Source organism: Lissotriton vulgaris, chromosome 3_1 (assembly GCF_964263255.1).
Source record: "Lissotriton vulgaris chromosome 3_1, aLisVul1.2, whole genome shotgun sequence".
Classification (NCBI taxonomy): Eukaryota; Metazoa; Chordata; class Amphibia; order Caudata; family Salamandridae; genus Lissotriton; species Lissotriton vulgaris.
In genome coordinates, this window is record NC_141689.1 from 423,033,380 (window position 1) to 423,047,710 (window position 14,331).

The window sequence follows — 14,331 nt, forward strand, 5'->3', positions numbered from 1 at the left end:
GAGGTCCCACAAGATCGGGCACATGCAGTGTGTGTAAGCGTGCAGTAACAGCCTGCCGCTAGGACCCCATAGAAACGGGCACCAGCACAGCAAGGAAGCGTGCAGTTCCGCAGGCTGCCGCTAGAGGTTCCACAAGATCGGTTAACTGCACCGTATGTTTACGTGCATTACCGCAGGCTGCCACTAGAGGAACCATAGAATCTGGTACCAACACTGCATGGAAGCGTGCAGTCCCTTGGCTGCCACTAGGACCCATAGAATTTGGCACCAGTAGGGTTTAGGCGCAAGCTGCTAGAGGTCTCACAAGATCGGTTACCAGCACTGTATATTTGCGTGCAGTAGCACAGACTGTCGCTAGAGGTCCCATAGAATAGGCCACCTGCACTTCGCGAAAGTGTGCAGTACCGTAGGTTAGTTCTAGAGGTCCCATAGAATCGGGCACCGGCACTGTATGTCAGCGTGCAGTAGCGTATGTTATCACTAGAGGTCCCACAAGATCGGGTACCAGCACTGTATATTTGCGTGCCGTAGCACAGGCTGCCGCTAGAGGTCTCATAAAATAGGCCACCTGCACTGCATGCAAGCGTGCAGTAGCGCAGGCCGCGCTAGAGGTCCCATGCACTGAATGCAAGCGTGCAGTAGCGTAGGCCATCGCTAGAGGTCCCACAAGAGCGGGCACCAGCACTGTAGGTAAGCGTAATCCACGTTTAAAAAGGCACCAGCTCCGGATGCTCAAGGGCGCAGTACTACACAGCACCGTTTTACCAAAGCTTGGGGGCAGATTTATGTCGGACTTGCGCCACGTTTACGCCGCCGCTGCGTCACGCAACAGCGCGGAAACGTGGTTCCTCCCTGCGACCTATTTACAACGTGACGCATCTAGGCAGATGCGTCACGTTATAAAGCCCTGCGCCACATGCAACCTGCGTCAGGTTTCATGTGGGCGTTCTGTCGCAGGGTGGGTGTTCCCTCGTAGGAAAGCCCCGTAAAACTGACACGGTGAAATCTACAAGATTTCACTGAGTCAGTTTTACGACGCTGCTGGGTCAAATCCTTACGCCTGCTTGAAGCAGGCGTAAGGAGTGACGCACCACGTTATGTATGGGTGGCCTCTGCACATTGCAGGAGTTGCGTCGCACTTGCGACGCTACTCCAGCAATGCGCCGCCCGTACACCACAAGATGCGTCACTCATCTGCCCTTCCTTTGCATCTGTGGTGCCGCAAGGAGGGAATTGCGTGACGCATCAGTTCTGGCGCATCCCTGCTGATTTGCAGAGATGCACCAGAACTCATAAATCTGCCCTGTTGTGTTTACGAATTTCTCAGAACTTCTCTAGACACCAGTCATACATTATATTCTCGAAGGTAGGCGCAGTTACTCTATTTAGTGTTAATTGAGGTCGGCCTCCTTTCTTCCTTGTATGCTCCTGAGCTTTTGGTTGTTTATTGTATAAAAGGCTGCTAGTTATGCTGGACCTTTTCCTGCCATTTCGGTTTTCCCGACCAGTATTTATTTCAAAATCTGTTTATAATATCTTTTGCCAATACATATTTCCTGCATGATATTAAAAAGCAAATGTTCTGTCATGTCATTGTTTCGTGACTTACAGATAGATGCGCGTTTCTTTATGCCATGCTTGTCTGCCCTGCTTTCTCTGTTCCCATGATGTGGCCACTTAACCCGTATTTGGTCCTTTTCTGGATAGCTCGGGGTAGATTTACAAGCGCCTTGCGACACTTTTGCGCTGCCATTGCATCATTTCTGTGACGCAGTGGTGGTGTAAAAATTGCGGCTAATTTATAACGTGAGCCATCTAGGGAGATGCTTTACTTTGTAAATCCCTGTGTCACATTACAACTGTGTTGGGTATAAATGTATGCTGGGTGGGCGTTCCCATGCAGGAAAGCCTTGTAAAAGTGACGCGGTGAAATCTACAAGATTACACTGCTTCACTTCTAAGACACCACTGCGCCAAAACCAGGCGTAAGGAGTGATGCAGTGTAGTGGGAATAGGCATCAAAATGCATTGCTGGAGGTGCGTCATGACACCAGCCATGCATGATTTTTACCCCAACAGATGCTTAAAAAATTTGTGACGCATCTGTCAATCCTTGCGCCATGCTGCGCCGTATTGTAAATACAGTGCATCCATGGTGGCACTAGAGTTTCTCAGGGTGGCACAGAGAAGGTGACACATCTCTACAGATGAGTCACTTTCATGTAATTCTGCCCCCTCGGTTTTTAGGTTTCACCTGCACAGTGCTCATGCTGATCTTGTTAGGTTTCACCTGCTTGCAAAGATTTCTTTATTAAAAAAATAAAATCTTGAAAGGGGCTTAATTCCTGCCCCTACTTTGCATTTGTTCTTATGCTTTTGTCTCTGTTGTCTTTGTTTTTTTGTTGATTGCAGGGTGCTGTTTTCTGTTGTGTTCATCTTTCTATTTGTATGATCCTTGCACTGAACTTTTATGGCACTGCTTTTTTATTGGTGCTCAACCATGTTTAGGGACTTCATGTTTTTTTTTTTTTTTAGCGCTCTCTGGCTTTGGAATATGTTTTACAATCTCTTTTTTGGGGAGAGCTAGTCGCATATTTTATTACAAAATAGTGCCGAGCTCTCAGCTAGCTCAGATAGGTAACATTTTCCCAAGATCACACAACATAGAGAAGCAGCTGTTAAACACCATGTTTTATATATTAATGTTTCCCATGGTAATTTCCTCGCCATGCACCAGGTCCTTACTGGTGCTGTTAACCCCAGAGATAATTGCTATTCCATTGATCACTTCAACGGCACACTGTAAATTGCATATATATATATATATATATATATATATATACACACACACACACACACACTTTATTCGGCATCAATACAATACCATAAACGTGAAAATAATAAAAACATTCAAGGGACACAGATATCACGCTAAGACAGACCCGACCCCAGTATACATGTACTAAACATTTGCTGGTAAAAGCCCGTTCTCTAGTATCATACTTATACAGGTAATTAATAAATGGTGTATTAAAAATGAAATTGGCATCATTTGACACGTGCAAGATACAGCCTCCGATCGCTGGGTGAACCGTGGTGCAGTATCGCAGTCCGTCACTAGAGGTCCCTGTAGAGCCGTGCTCTAGCGCTGGCTGAACTGGGGTGCAGTGTCGCAGTCTGTCACTAGCGGTCCCTGTAGAGCTCCTGCGCGATGTGAAAAGGGTGCAGAATCGCAGTCTGTTACTAGATGTCCCTGCAGTGTAGAGCCATAATGCAGCGCTGGCTGAACCGCGGGGCAGTGTCGCAGTCCGCCACTAGATGTCCCATGTAGAGCCATACTACAGCGTTGTGTGAACCGGGGTGCAGTCCGTCACTAGATGTCCCCGTAGAGCCGTGCTCTAGCGCTGTGTTAACAAATGTGCAGTGTAGCAGTTGGTTCCATTAGGCAAAATATCGCAGACTATTGCAGTGCTTTGTAGTAGTAGTATCCCGCATAATAATTTCTAAATACGTAACATTGGGCGTAGGTTAAGTGCATTTTACCTTGCTACTTTTAAAGCATGCAATGTTATGTTGTCGTTAACTGATGCATCAGTAGCCTAGTTGTATGCATAGTGCTTGCACATTTGTAACGCTTTAAAACGACCCTGGCATACATACAGCACGTTATATCGTGGCTTAATTTCTGGCTCTAAACCTTGTGCAAGAGACGCCCTGTGTTTTCGAAGAAGCACTCTTAACAACGCTTAATCAAACCTAAGCCTCGATAGATAATAAGAACCACAATAGCCACTTGTGTGCTCAGCTGCTGATCATTCCCAGCGTTCGCGTATACAGTATTTTGTTGGTGATGGAACAGTTTTTTTCTTACTGGGGATACTGGCCAGGAACGTTGGCTCATTAAAATATTAGGTAGGAGCTCTAAACATCCCGGGATTACCAAGTTCAGCAAATGAACACAAACTTTAAGTGGCGAGCCTGACTATTGAGAGGGAAGGGAATCATATGGTAGTCTGAGCTATGTTTTGGTGAAATTGTCGTTCAATGGTGCATTGCCATAGTGTCTAATAGCTTTGTAATTTATATAAATTCAAAAAAGTGTTATTTAAAAGAGAACTTGTGGTGGTGGTATTGGTTTGTTTTTTTACCCTACTTTGAAAGTGTCCTTCGCAAAAAAATGACCTCATGATTCACAATTAAAAGGCCCAAAATGAGCCTCATTTTGTATATGTTGAAAATTTTGATGAGGGCTATTTATTGCATTGGTGTCTTTCTTGTACCTCATTCATCCTCCGTAGGACCCAATCACAAGAGTGGCGAAAGGTTGTTGGCAAATGCCATTTCTTTAGCCACGTATTGTAAACTTGGAAATAAAAGGCAAGTGCAGCAGTTTGTGTACAATTGTTCCCGGGCTCACCTTCATTATCATTCAATTTTTGTTGCACGGGAACACACAGCTAATACTGCTGTAAAAAGATTACTGATTGAAAGGCTTACTGGTTTTCCATTATCCATCTGAACTGCTTCAAGGCCTGAGGGTGCTGTAGCACTTGCTGCTCCCCTAGTTCCAGCACCCTTGGTTAAGGCGACTGGGGCATAATTATAGCATAGTGTATTGCCCGTATTGTGCATTTATGTTTCTGTATCCTGTTTGTTATCCAGCTGATCATCCATGAAATATGCAATTGCCTGATTTTACATACTGTTAAAAATAAAATGCTCCTTTTAATAACACATTTTTCAATTGGGACATTTGTCTGCATTCAGTATTGTAAGGTTCAGTAGCACTGACCAATCTGAAATTTTATTGGAACAGTGTGTTAAAGCACACTCTAGAAACCATATAAATCAAATAAGGACAACCCTATATGCCCATAGGGGCTAGGGCAATTCAATATAATAAAAAAAAACAGTTGTCCCATGGGACTCTGGGATTACCTCTACTCCTTAGGGATTTAAGGAAACCATATACTCCAACTTTAACGCTTTCAGTTGAATTGTACGATGATAAGTATTATGTTGCTTTGTAATCATACAAACAGTCAAGATCCAACCCTTAACTCCGTGGTCGAAATAATATTTTTCTTCATATAAAAGATATACATACAATTTGCAAATCATACAGTGCGAAAGTGCAGATGATTCAGTGCTGCTGTAAGGGAATAAAGTGATACAAAATTTCCCTCCATGTGATTCTGTTACCAGGGGACAGGGTGTCAACGTTCAACCCAATCTTAATTTAGAGTCTCATCAGGACCAATGTTCTCTGTCTAAAGCACCTCGAATCAAGGCAAGAGTAAGTCTAAATATTCGGTCAACTTGCAACTGTCTTGTTTGTGACCCCCTCCCCTCCTCCTCCCCCCAACTGTATGCAGATGACTAGGGTACTGGGAAGTACCTGTACAAACCGTCAAACAATCTCCAAAGGAACACCTCTTTTAAAAGTAACATGCACAATCACTAGAGAGAGCTACTATAAATAATGCGACCAGTGCACGCACTATCTTTGTGGGATTCCACGGGGTGAGTGAAGGAATGATCACATACTCCGCAAGTGATTGAGACGTGATAAGTGTATTTTTTTTACTGGGTCACTGGTATCCTCACAATCCAGATTTGCACTTGTGCTTGTGGTAGCATGTTCCCAAACTCGTTAGACGGCCTCCCGCATATTGTGCACAGATTGATCGGGTCTCAATCACTCACGATGTATGTGATCATTCGTTTCATCTCTGCATTGACTCGTATGAGTATTAATAACATTGAGACAGGGCTCAGTATAATATCAGTGTTCCTCGTCACTCTTTGCAGTTTCTTTTACTCAGACACCAGGCATGATAGACGTGTGGCTTACACTTGGGGCTTTTCAGACTGAGAATAGCAGGCTATGCATATAGACAGTGCCACCCTGCCCCACTATGTTGTCTGGCGAGTTCTGGAGATATTACAGCCTTGGTGTATTTTAACCCCTTCGAGGCTGATGACGAGCTGGGCTCGTCATGGTGTAGCCTCCTCAAACACTGATGACGAGCCCAGCTCGTCATGAACAATGGGTTTTTTAAAAAGTCAGCATTCCAGGAGAATGAGCACAGCGCGCATGTGGTTAAGCAGCATCGCACATTCAGAAGGTATCTGAGCACTAAATGCAAACCAGCATTTAGCCTTCCTTAGTGGTCCTTTGTCATGCCGTAGAGATCGGACACATGATGTGTACATTGGTTGCCATTTTCATAGTAGCTCTCTAGTGATTTTGCATCTTGCTGTCCAGTATGCTGTTCGTGACTGTACCGAGATTCCCCAATGCCCTAGGTAAGTCATTTGCATACGATTGTTATCTCTTAAACATGACTGATGTGTGTTAGCCAAATACTTAGACAGTGTACCATAAAAGCTCCAACTGGTTCATAATTCATGGCTCTCCCAAATAAAGATTGTCAAGACTCGGACCTAATAAACAGGAGCGAAAATGGTTAGTCACTGTGGTTCGCCACAGTGGATTGTAACAATTGTAACTTTATGCCTGTGTCCTCCATCCCTCCTGCCCCCCATCCACTGAGCTGTAAGTTATCCCCCATTAGAGTGCAGGTAACTGCTTCCTTGTGAGTGCAACACAAGTTGGCACCACTTATTTCTAGGAAGACATTCGTGGTCTCCTTCCAGTGCTAAACATATGCAGAGAATGTGAATCATTGACTTGTCCTACTTTCCACATAATATGCAGATTTTGATGCTTCACTGGGTTGCATCTCAGTTCTGCCAATGAGATTTGTAGGTAACTTGCACTGAGAAACATGAGTCACTTTGGCAGAGACCGAATAAGGATTGAGAGTTCATTTAATTTTCCATAACTTACAACTAAGTGCACTATTTGTTCATTAAGGATGTTTCTACTTAATCAGCCTCAAAGCTGAATGCAGAGATCCTTAATTTTAGAAATTCTTAAAAGCAATGAATGAAATATTACTTTAAAATATTTGTCTCCTAGATTGTCCATATTTTGCACTTAAGCAATAATGTACTTTCATGCACAGTGCTGTGTTTTTTACGGTTGTCTTCCAAGCACAGTCGGGTTTGAGTGGGGCAAATTAAAGATAGAACAAAACAATTTGCAATGAGCAAGATCGAAAAAGCTAGTGCATTTTCTGCCAAAACATTTCCCCATAAATTAGTGCAAGTAGAAATGTGACTCGAATCACTGCCACTGGATTTAATTTGGAGTTCTTGATATTAAAGGCATGGTTAAATGGTAATTCAGGGCTGAACGATGTTTCTTAAATATCCTCTCCAATTAAACCACACTCACAGATAGCAGTATGTGGTCACTTGCTGAACCCTATGTCTTTAAAAAACCTATTTTTTGACATGCTATTCTGTCTGTAAAAAGAAAACACATTTGTCTTTGCCTAATTGAACTCCCAGTCATACTTCCAATTATGTGTTTGGAGTTAAAATGGATTTTTCAAACCTATTTTGGTGGTGTCTAGCAAAAGCGCGTCATACACATATTGCAGCTGAAAAGAGATCTAATGTCTAGATAAAAAAAAATCTAATGTTTGACCCTTAGGCACCGGGCTCCGAGGTGCACAGAGTATACAACAGGGGTGCTGAAACATCCCTACATAAGACTTCTAGATGTATAAATCTTTCCCAACAGTGTGCCATTCCATATCTTTTGTATCTATTATGTATAGTAGAGAGACGAAATAAATCAGTCTCGAAATTGATAATGCCCAAAGCATTTATTAGATACATTACCATGACTTGGTTATTTGAAGTAACACTGACCATCTATGATTCCTGGTGGTGAGGCTTGCCCTGCTGATCAAAGCCGAACAAACAGCTAGATTCATGAAGCCAAATTGCGATCGCAATAGCTGCGAATTAGCAATTCCGATCGCAATTTCAATGAAAGCAATTCATGATAGGGAAAAAAGCTAAATAGCGAAATAGCAAAAAAAATTAGCGAGTTTGCAAATAAATTCGCAGAATCCTGGAATAAGCCCATTTGCGATTCTGAAATAGCGAGAAACCATGGATTCTGCGAAAACATTAGCGAACTCGCAAAATAATCGCAATCGGCATTCATAAAAAATCGCAGGTTGCGAAAAACCCGAAATTCGCTTTTAGCGACGCGCAATTTAAGGAGAACCCAAACCAGGTGGTAACCAGTAAAAAAAAAAAATATATATATTTGAAAAAAACTTAAGCAAACTACCAACAGGTGCAGGCCTGACCAAGCACACTTAAGGACATGCAGCTGGAGCCTGAGGACTCTCACAATGCCAGGACTCTACATGGTGGTCAGGCGGCGAAGGCTACAGCGAGCAGCACGGAACAGACGTCGTATCCAGGAGCGGATATTCCGTCAGCGGGTCACCCTACTGGGCCAAACCTGGGAGCAAATCTACGCCAAGTCCCGCCTAAAGGGGGCAATGATCATCAAGCTGATCAGGGACCTAGACCCCCTCCTGCAGCACCCAACAAGGAGGACCAATGCCGTTCCCACCCATGTGCAGGTATTGTGCAGCCTGCACCTACTGGACTCCGGAACCTTCCAGGGTATAGTCGCTGTTGCAGGGGGGATATCCCAGCCCACCATGTCCTGCTGCCTAAGGAGTTTCCTGGAGGCCATGCTGACCCGCCTACACCACTACATGTCATTCCCCACCAGCCAACAGGACTTGAATGACACCAAGCTGCAATTTTGCAATGTAGCACAATTCCCACATATAATAGGATGCATTGACTGTACCCACATCCACATCTGCCTACCAGCACAAATGGAATACATGTATCGCAACCGCAAGTCCTACCACTCCCTGAATATCCAGATGGTGTGCAATGCAAAGACAATCATCACAGACATAGTGGCACAGTACCCGGGGAGCACATATGACTCCTTCATATTCCGGCACAGTGGCGTTCACACACGACTGGCCAGGGGAGACTTTGGTGAAGGACACCTACTGGGTAAGTGCACATGCCCCACAATATTACACTGTGATAATGTAGCTGCGCAGCACAGGCACTCACCCTCTGCTCCTATCATTCAGGTGACAGCGGCTACGCTCTCCGTGAGTACCTCCTCACACCATATCTCAACCCTGCAACACCACAGCAACGGCGTTACAATGCAGCACACATACGCACAAGAAATTGCATTGAGAGGATATTTGGCCTTTTGAAGAGCAGATTCCGCAATCCTGCACAAGACTGGTGGGGCCATTAAATACGAGCCAAAGGTCTGCTGCGGCATCGTGGCCGTGTGTGCTAACCTCCACAACATTGCTACCAAGCGCAGGATACCTGTAGACATCTCTGGCAGTGAGTCGGAAGGGGACAATCGACCACCTGCACATGTGCGTCACGCACGCGGTGAGAATCCTGCAGAAGGACACAGGCGCCGCAACCAAATCTGCATGAACTAGTTCTAGTGCACCCACTCCCCACACCCATTACTCAACTCATGCATGACAACATAAATAATGACATGAGTCAGATTAAGTTAGTCAGAATTTTTGTAGTTGTTACTGCACAATAAACTGGGCACTCTGCTAACTGGTACATGAATTACATATTGCGTCATATGTCTGTTTGTCTGTAGGGCATGCGTGTAGCGGCAGCATGTACCCTCATGCTAATGTTCAACAATTCAGTGGCGCCTCCAGGTAGTTGCCCCTGACCTCCTCTCAACGTCCTCCTGATTTTGCTGTGAGGCAGCAGAGGGCCTGCTGCTGCGGCGGGGTGCTACAACCGGTGGAACGAACTGGCTGCTATTGCTTGATGTAGCCTCACTGGTGTCGTCAGCCCCCCCTGCCTGGGCATGGCCGGTAGCCTGCATGCCCTGCACGGCTGTTGACACCTGCTCCAGGGCTCTCGCGATGTCCTGGCAGCACTGGACCATTTGGACCTGCATGGCCAGGGAGCGTCGCGAGAGCTGGGAGGTGGCGTTCCTAATTATATAGTTGGACCGCGTGTACGCTGACAGGCGGGTCAGCAGTTGGCGGTGTCTGCGGCGATTCAGATCCCGCTGGCTGAACATGGCCTGTGTGTTGGCCTCCAGAGCTCCTGTCATCCTGTCCATACGGTCTGACATGTGTGCTACATTACGGGCGGTCTTGTCCAGTTGGAGTGGATGGCCGCAAGATGACGGGCCTGGGTTTGGTGCACATGTAGCATTTTGCGCTCAATGGAGAGCCCACCTGGACGCACGTTTCGGCCCCTGCCAACGCGGGAAGTGTTGTTGCGCTGCTCCCTCACCAGTCCGCTTGTCTGGCTCCTCACAGCCGCAGGGCGGCGGGTTGGTTGGCAAACTGCTGCTGGTGTTGCAGGCCCCACTGGTGGTTGTGTGACGCGCGGTGGTACAGCAGCGCCTGTTGGCACAGGGGTGGCACTGGCCACAGGGGCAGGTGGTGGGTTGACCGCTGGTGCGGCAGCTTGCCCTGATGGTCCGGCTGTGGGGATTGATGTGTGTCTCCCTCTGTGTCCTCCGTGATGTCCTCAATTACCAGGGCCTCGCTGGCTGTGCTGGGGACATCAGCGCCACCTGTGATGTAAAGCGGACGTTGATTAGTGGCATGTTTCTTACACATTTAGGCTTGCTACATGCATGCAGACTACCATTCCCTGACTCGCTGCAGAATTGACTCTCACTGAACATGTCTGGCTTAATGGTGCAGGATGGTAATTGTGGTTAGACTACATGTCCCACAATGCAATAGCGCTTTAGTGGTGTGCTTTGGCTGCATGACTGGGGTTTGATATGGGATGCACTGGAGTCATGGACATTGTTAGGGGACAGGGGGTCGCAGTCGCATGGCACTTACCTGGTGTGTCTTGGGTGGGTCGGGAGGAGTCAAGCTGGATCACACCCACGCAGGCCTGTGGATTGATGGTGTCCTCCACTCGGTCCTCCAGTGGTGTGTTCGGTGGGACAGTGGGCTCCCCTCCACCTGTCACCACATGCTCCCCCAGCCTCTCCGCAATCTTTTCCTTTGCCCGCCCTCTAAGGTCATACCATCGCTTATTGAGCTAGTCCACGGAGCGCTGGGTCACCCCCACGGAGTTCACTTTAGCGCGAATGCGCAACCATATGCGCCTTTTGTCAGCCTCAGGCACCCTTCGGGAGTCTTTGCCAAAAAGCAGATTGTGGTCCTTTGATACTCCTTCTATTAAGTATTCGAGCTATTGCTCAGAAAATGTTATTTTCCGCTTTCTCCCACTGGTAGATCCACCTGCTGCATCCTGTGACATGATTGCCACTGTGGTGTCTCCTGCTTTACTCCTGTAGGCACACTGGAGGGGAGCTCTGACACTGCTCCTTGTACTTAAGCCTCTCACTGCTGAGTGAGGGTGGAACCTGCCTACTTCCTGGTTGTGATGTCATCACTGTGCTCAGGATGCGACTTCCCGTTTTTGCGATCTCGCAGTTAGTGAGATCGCAATTTGCGATTTCGGTAATTGCGAGATCGCAATTTCAACATGGGTATCGGCCGATTCTGCGATTATTTACCGATTTCTGGGGACTCGCAATCACCGATTGCGAATCGCATTTTTTTCTCGCAAATATTCATGAATGCTGTTTTGCGATTTCTAAATTGCAATACGCTTTTTCTCGCAATTTAGAAATCGCAGAATTTGACATTGATGAATCTGGCTGAAAGTGAACTGCTAAAGGTCTTTAATATGAACAGCCTTTCATACATTTCTGTGGAAATCTTTACCTGGGTTCTCTGTCGTGGAGGGAGGCCACTTTACAGGGTGGATTGAGCAGTTTCCAGAGGGCTGAAAAAGTTCCAGGAAATGAAGGCTATATTTTAGCAACCGGTTTAGGAAGAATCTGCAGAAAACGTACGTTTTTTCCTACACTCTTATTCCAACCTTTCAAATAACCAGAACTCTGTGTGGGTACAAGTATAAACCCGTACCCACTGTGTACAGGCTGGTGTACTTTCCAAATACCAGGCGTTACAGTGACTTACTGTTATTTCATACAGCTATAGAAGACATTTGTGATTGCTTGTTACTCTAGCACTGTAAGACAAACGTGCACTTAGCTGTGTCCACGTAAGTTTGATCTTGAAAAGTTTCATTATGGTCTGATGAATGAGTGTATGAAATTAAAGGAGGATCTCTAAAAGGTAGTATTTGGATCACATCGTTAAGTCTGGATGAGAGAGAATTGACTGTACTGTCCTAAGTCCATGTCCGTTCGTGGACCTCAAGATAAGGCTGAAAGCTATTTGTTCTGCCTCGTGCTTAGTAGACATAGCCATAGGATCTGCCCAGTGGATACAAAGGGCATATTGGAAAGCAAACCATTGGGCATGCCCACTGACAATTTTTACTTGGTACTGTCAAGTTTCTGCTGTTCATGGTTAAAGGAGGTGCCTAGCAGGTAGTTGCCACAGTGTGTTGCTAAACGCCGAACCTTGTGCCCATGCGCCCCAGTAGACTGTCTGCGATCATTGGGTTTGGGACATGGCGCAGGATTGTGGGCGTGGACAAAAACCGTGTCCTGAAGTTTTTAAGCATACTGCAGTGAACTAAGAAACCCCTGTTTTTCCACTGTCCAAAGTGAGATGGTGGATAAGAGTAATTGTATTTAGTGTTAGCAGTTATCATTGAAGTCCGTGTCGATTCGCTAGGTAATAGCTCTGCTGATGCCACCACTCACGAAAGATCTCTGGGACTGGGCAGTTCAGTTTTATCATTTGGAGCACCTCGGAGGCAGAGCAGTATAGAACACTGCACCTAGGCCTGCAGAAGTTTCAAATGCGTCAGTGCCTTAGACTGATGACATTGAACCGATCCCCTGGAATCAATTTTTACATTGACAGGAGCACTCTGCCATCACAAAACTGTTTTTCCTCAATAATGCTTTTTATTGAAATGTTCTTTTTACGATTGTGCTGACTTCCTAATTGCTTTTTTCAGAAGATATGAAATATCTTGTTCTGTGTATGTACAGTACAGAAAATCTTAACCTAGTAAACTATTTGAATGTCTGCATAATACTGTTTGAAGGAAATAGATCTTTTTCAAACAGTAAGTTTTTCATTTTTAACTGTGTCCTAAAATGCTAGTCTGGATGTTAATGATCGGGTGTCAGTGTCTTGCTCAATGCCAGTTTGGTTGTAACAGGAGTATCATCTGTCTATCTCCACTGTAAACACTGACCTCTCAGTTGTGCCCTTGTTATTTCAGATGAGGAAAAGAAAATGGTTGAAGAGGTATTTAACAACGCAATTGACTGCCTAAACGATGAAGACAAGAAGCTACCCCAGGTGAGTCTTGCTGCTTATGGTTTTTTAAAGTGCATTTAGCAGATTATAGTTGATTGGATGTTAAATCCTTATCTCTTTAGAGGTTTTTGTGTGATAGTTATGTCTCTTCCACATACACCACTATACTTTGTGCTTGTTGACTCATAATATTTAGCAATGTTCCTTAATAGTTGAATCGTAGGTAAGGGGAGTTTGGAGAATGCTTATTCTTAAAGTGTCCTTGAACATAGAAACCTGATGCTATCATGTCTTCCTTAATATTCTGAAATTAATATTGCTGTTTTGAAATGAGAAGAGCACCAAACAGACATACAGTCAAAAAGTTGGTAGGTAGATCACATGAACTATCTAGTATATATTTCTAAAATATATTTTTATTGGCGTTTGTCAAAGAGCTCTGGACATCTTGTCGGAACTGAGTAACCATAGGACAAGCCCACAACATATAATAGAAATCTGCTTTTTCTGCATGGCATTGAGGGCAGCGCCACTCCATTTGACAGTGGCCTATTGACCCCGAGGAGACATGTAATCTCTGTGTGCCTGATATTGTATTTGTTGCAATTTAGAGTTACAAGAAGCCTTCCTAGGTTATGCAAGAAGTTTCATCTTTCTTAAGAGAGAGGTATATAAGGTCAGTAAGTATCTATATTATCATGTAATGAGTTTGTGGCCTGTACCCATGTTGAGAGTCTGCATAAAACTGTGCGGCTTATGGAGTTAATCAGCGCTAAGAATGATCTGTGGGAGCAAAAGCAAGAACATGGTTGGAGCTCTGTTGTACTAAGTAGCGATTCAAACTGAATCACAGAGCCATTCTCAAAAAGATCCTCCTCTGTGGCGAGACAAGCCTGTTCCCACCCCCTCGCCCCCTGGTGACTGTAGTGTTGTTCCTTGCCGTCTGGGTTAAGAGCTGAAGGAGTGGTATTTCAGGAGCACAGGACATGTGCCATTCTAACGTGTTGAATCTTCCAGTGGCTGTATTACGCCACTTGTGTGAGGCGAGAAGTGGTAGCCCTGAGTCTGGATGGGCACAGCATCCAAT

At 45.3% G+C, this 14,331-nt stretch overlaps 1 protein-coding gene across 1 annotated transcript in view; it reads left to right on the forward strand.

Annotated features, from left to right (window-relative positions):
• Positions 1 to 14,331, forward strand: part of MTREX (Mtr4 exosome RNA helicase) — a 751,215-nt gene that overhangs the window by 374,135 nt on the left and 362,749 nt on the right. Inside the window, exon 12 of the mRNA XM_086960637.1 lies at positions 13,207 to 13,286. Within this exon, the coding sequence (XP_086816763.1) occupies positions 13,207 to 13,286 (80 nt within the window). The remainder of the gene's footprint in view (positions 1 to 13,206; positions 13,287 to 14,331) is intronic.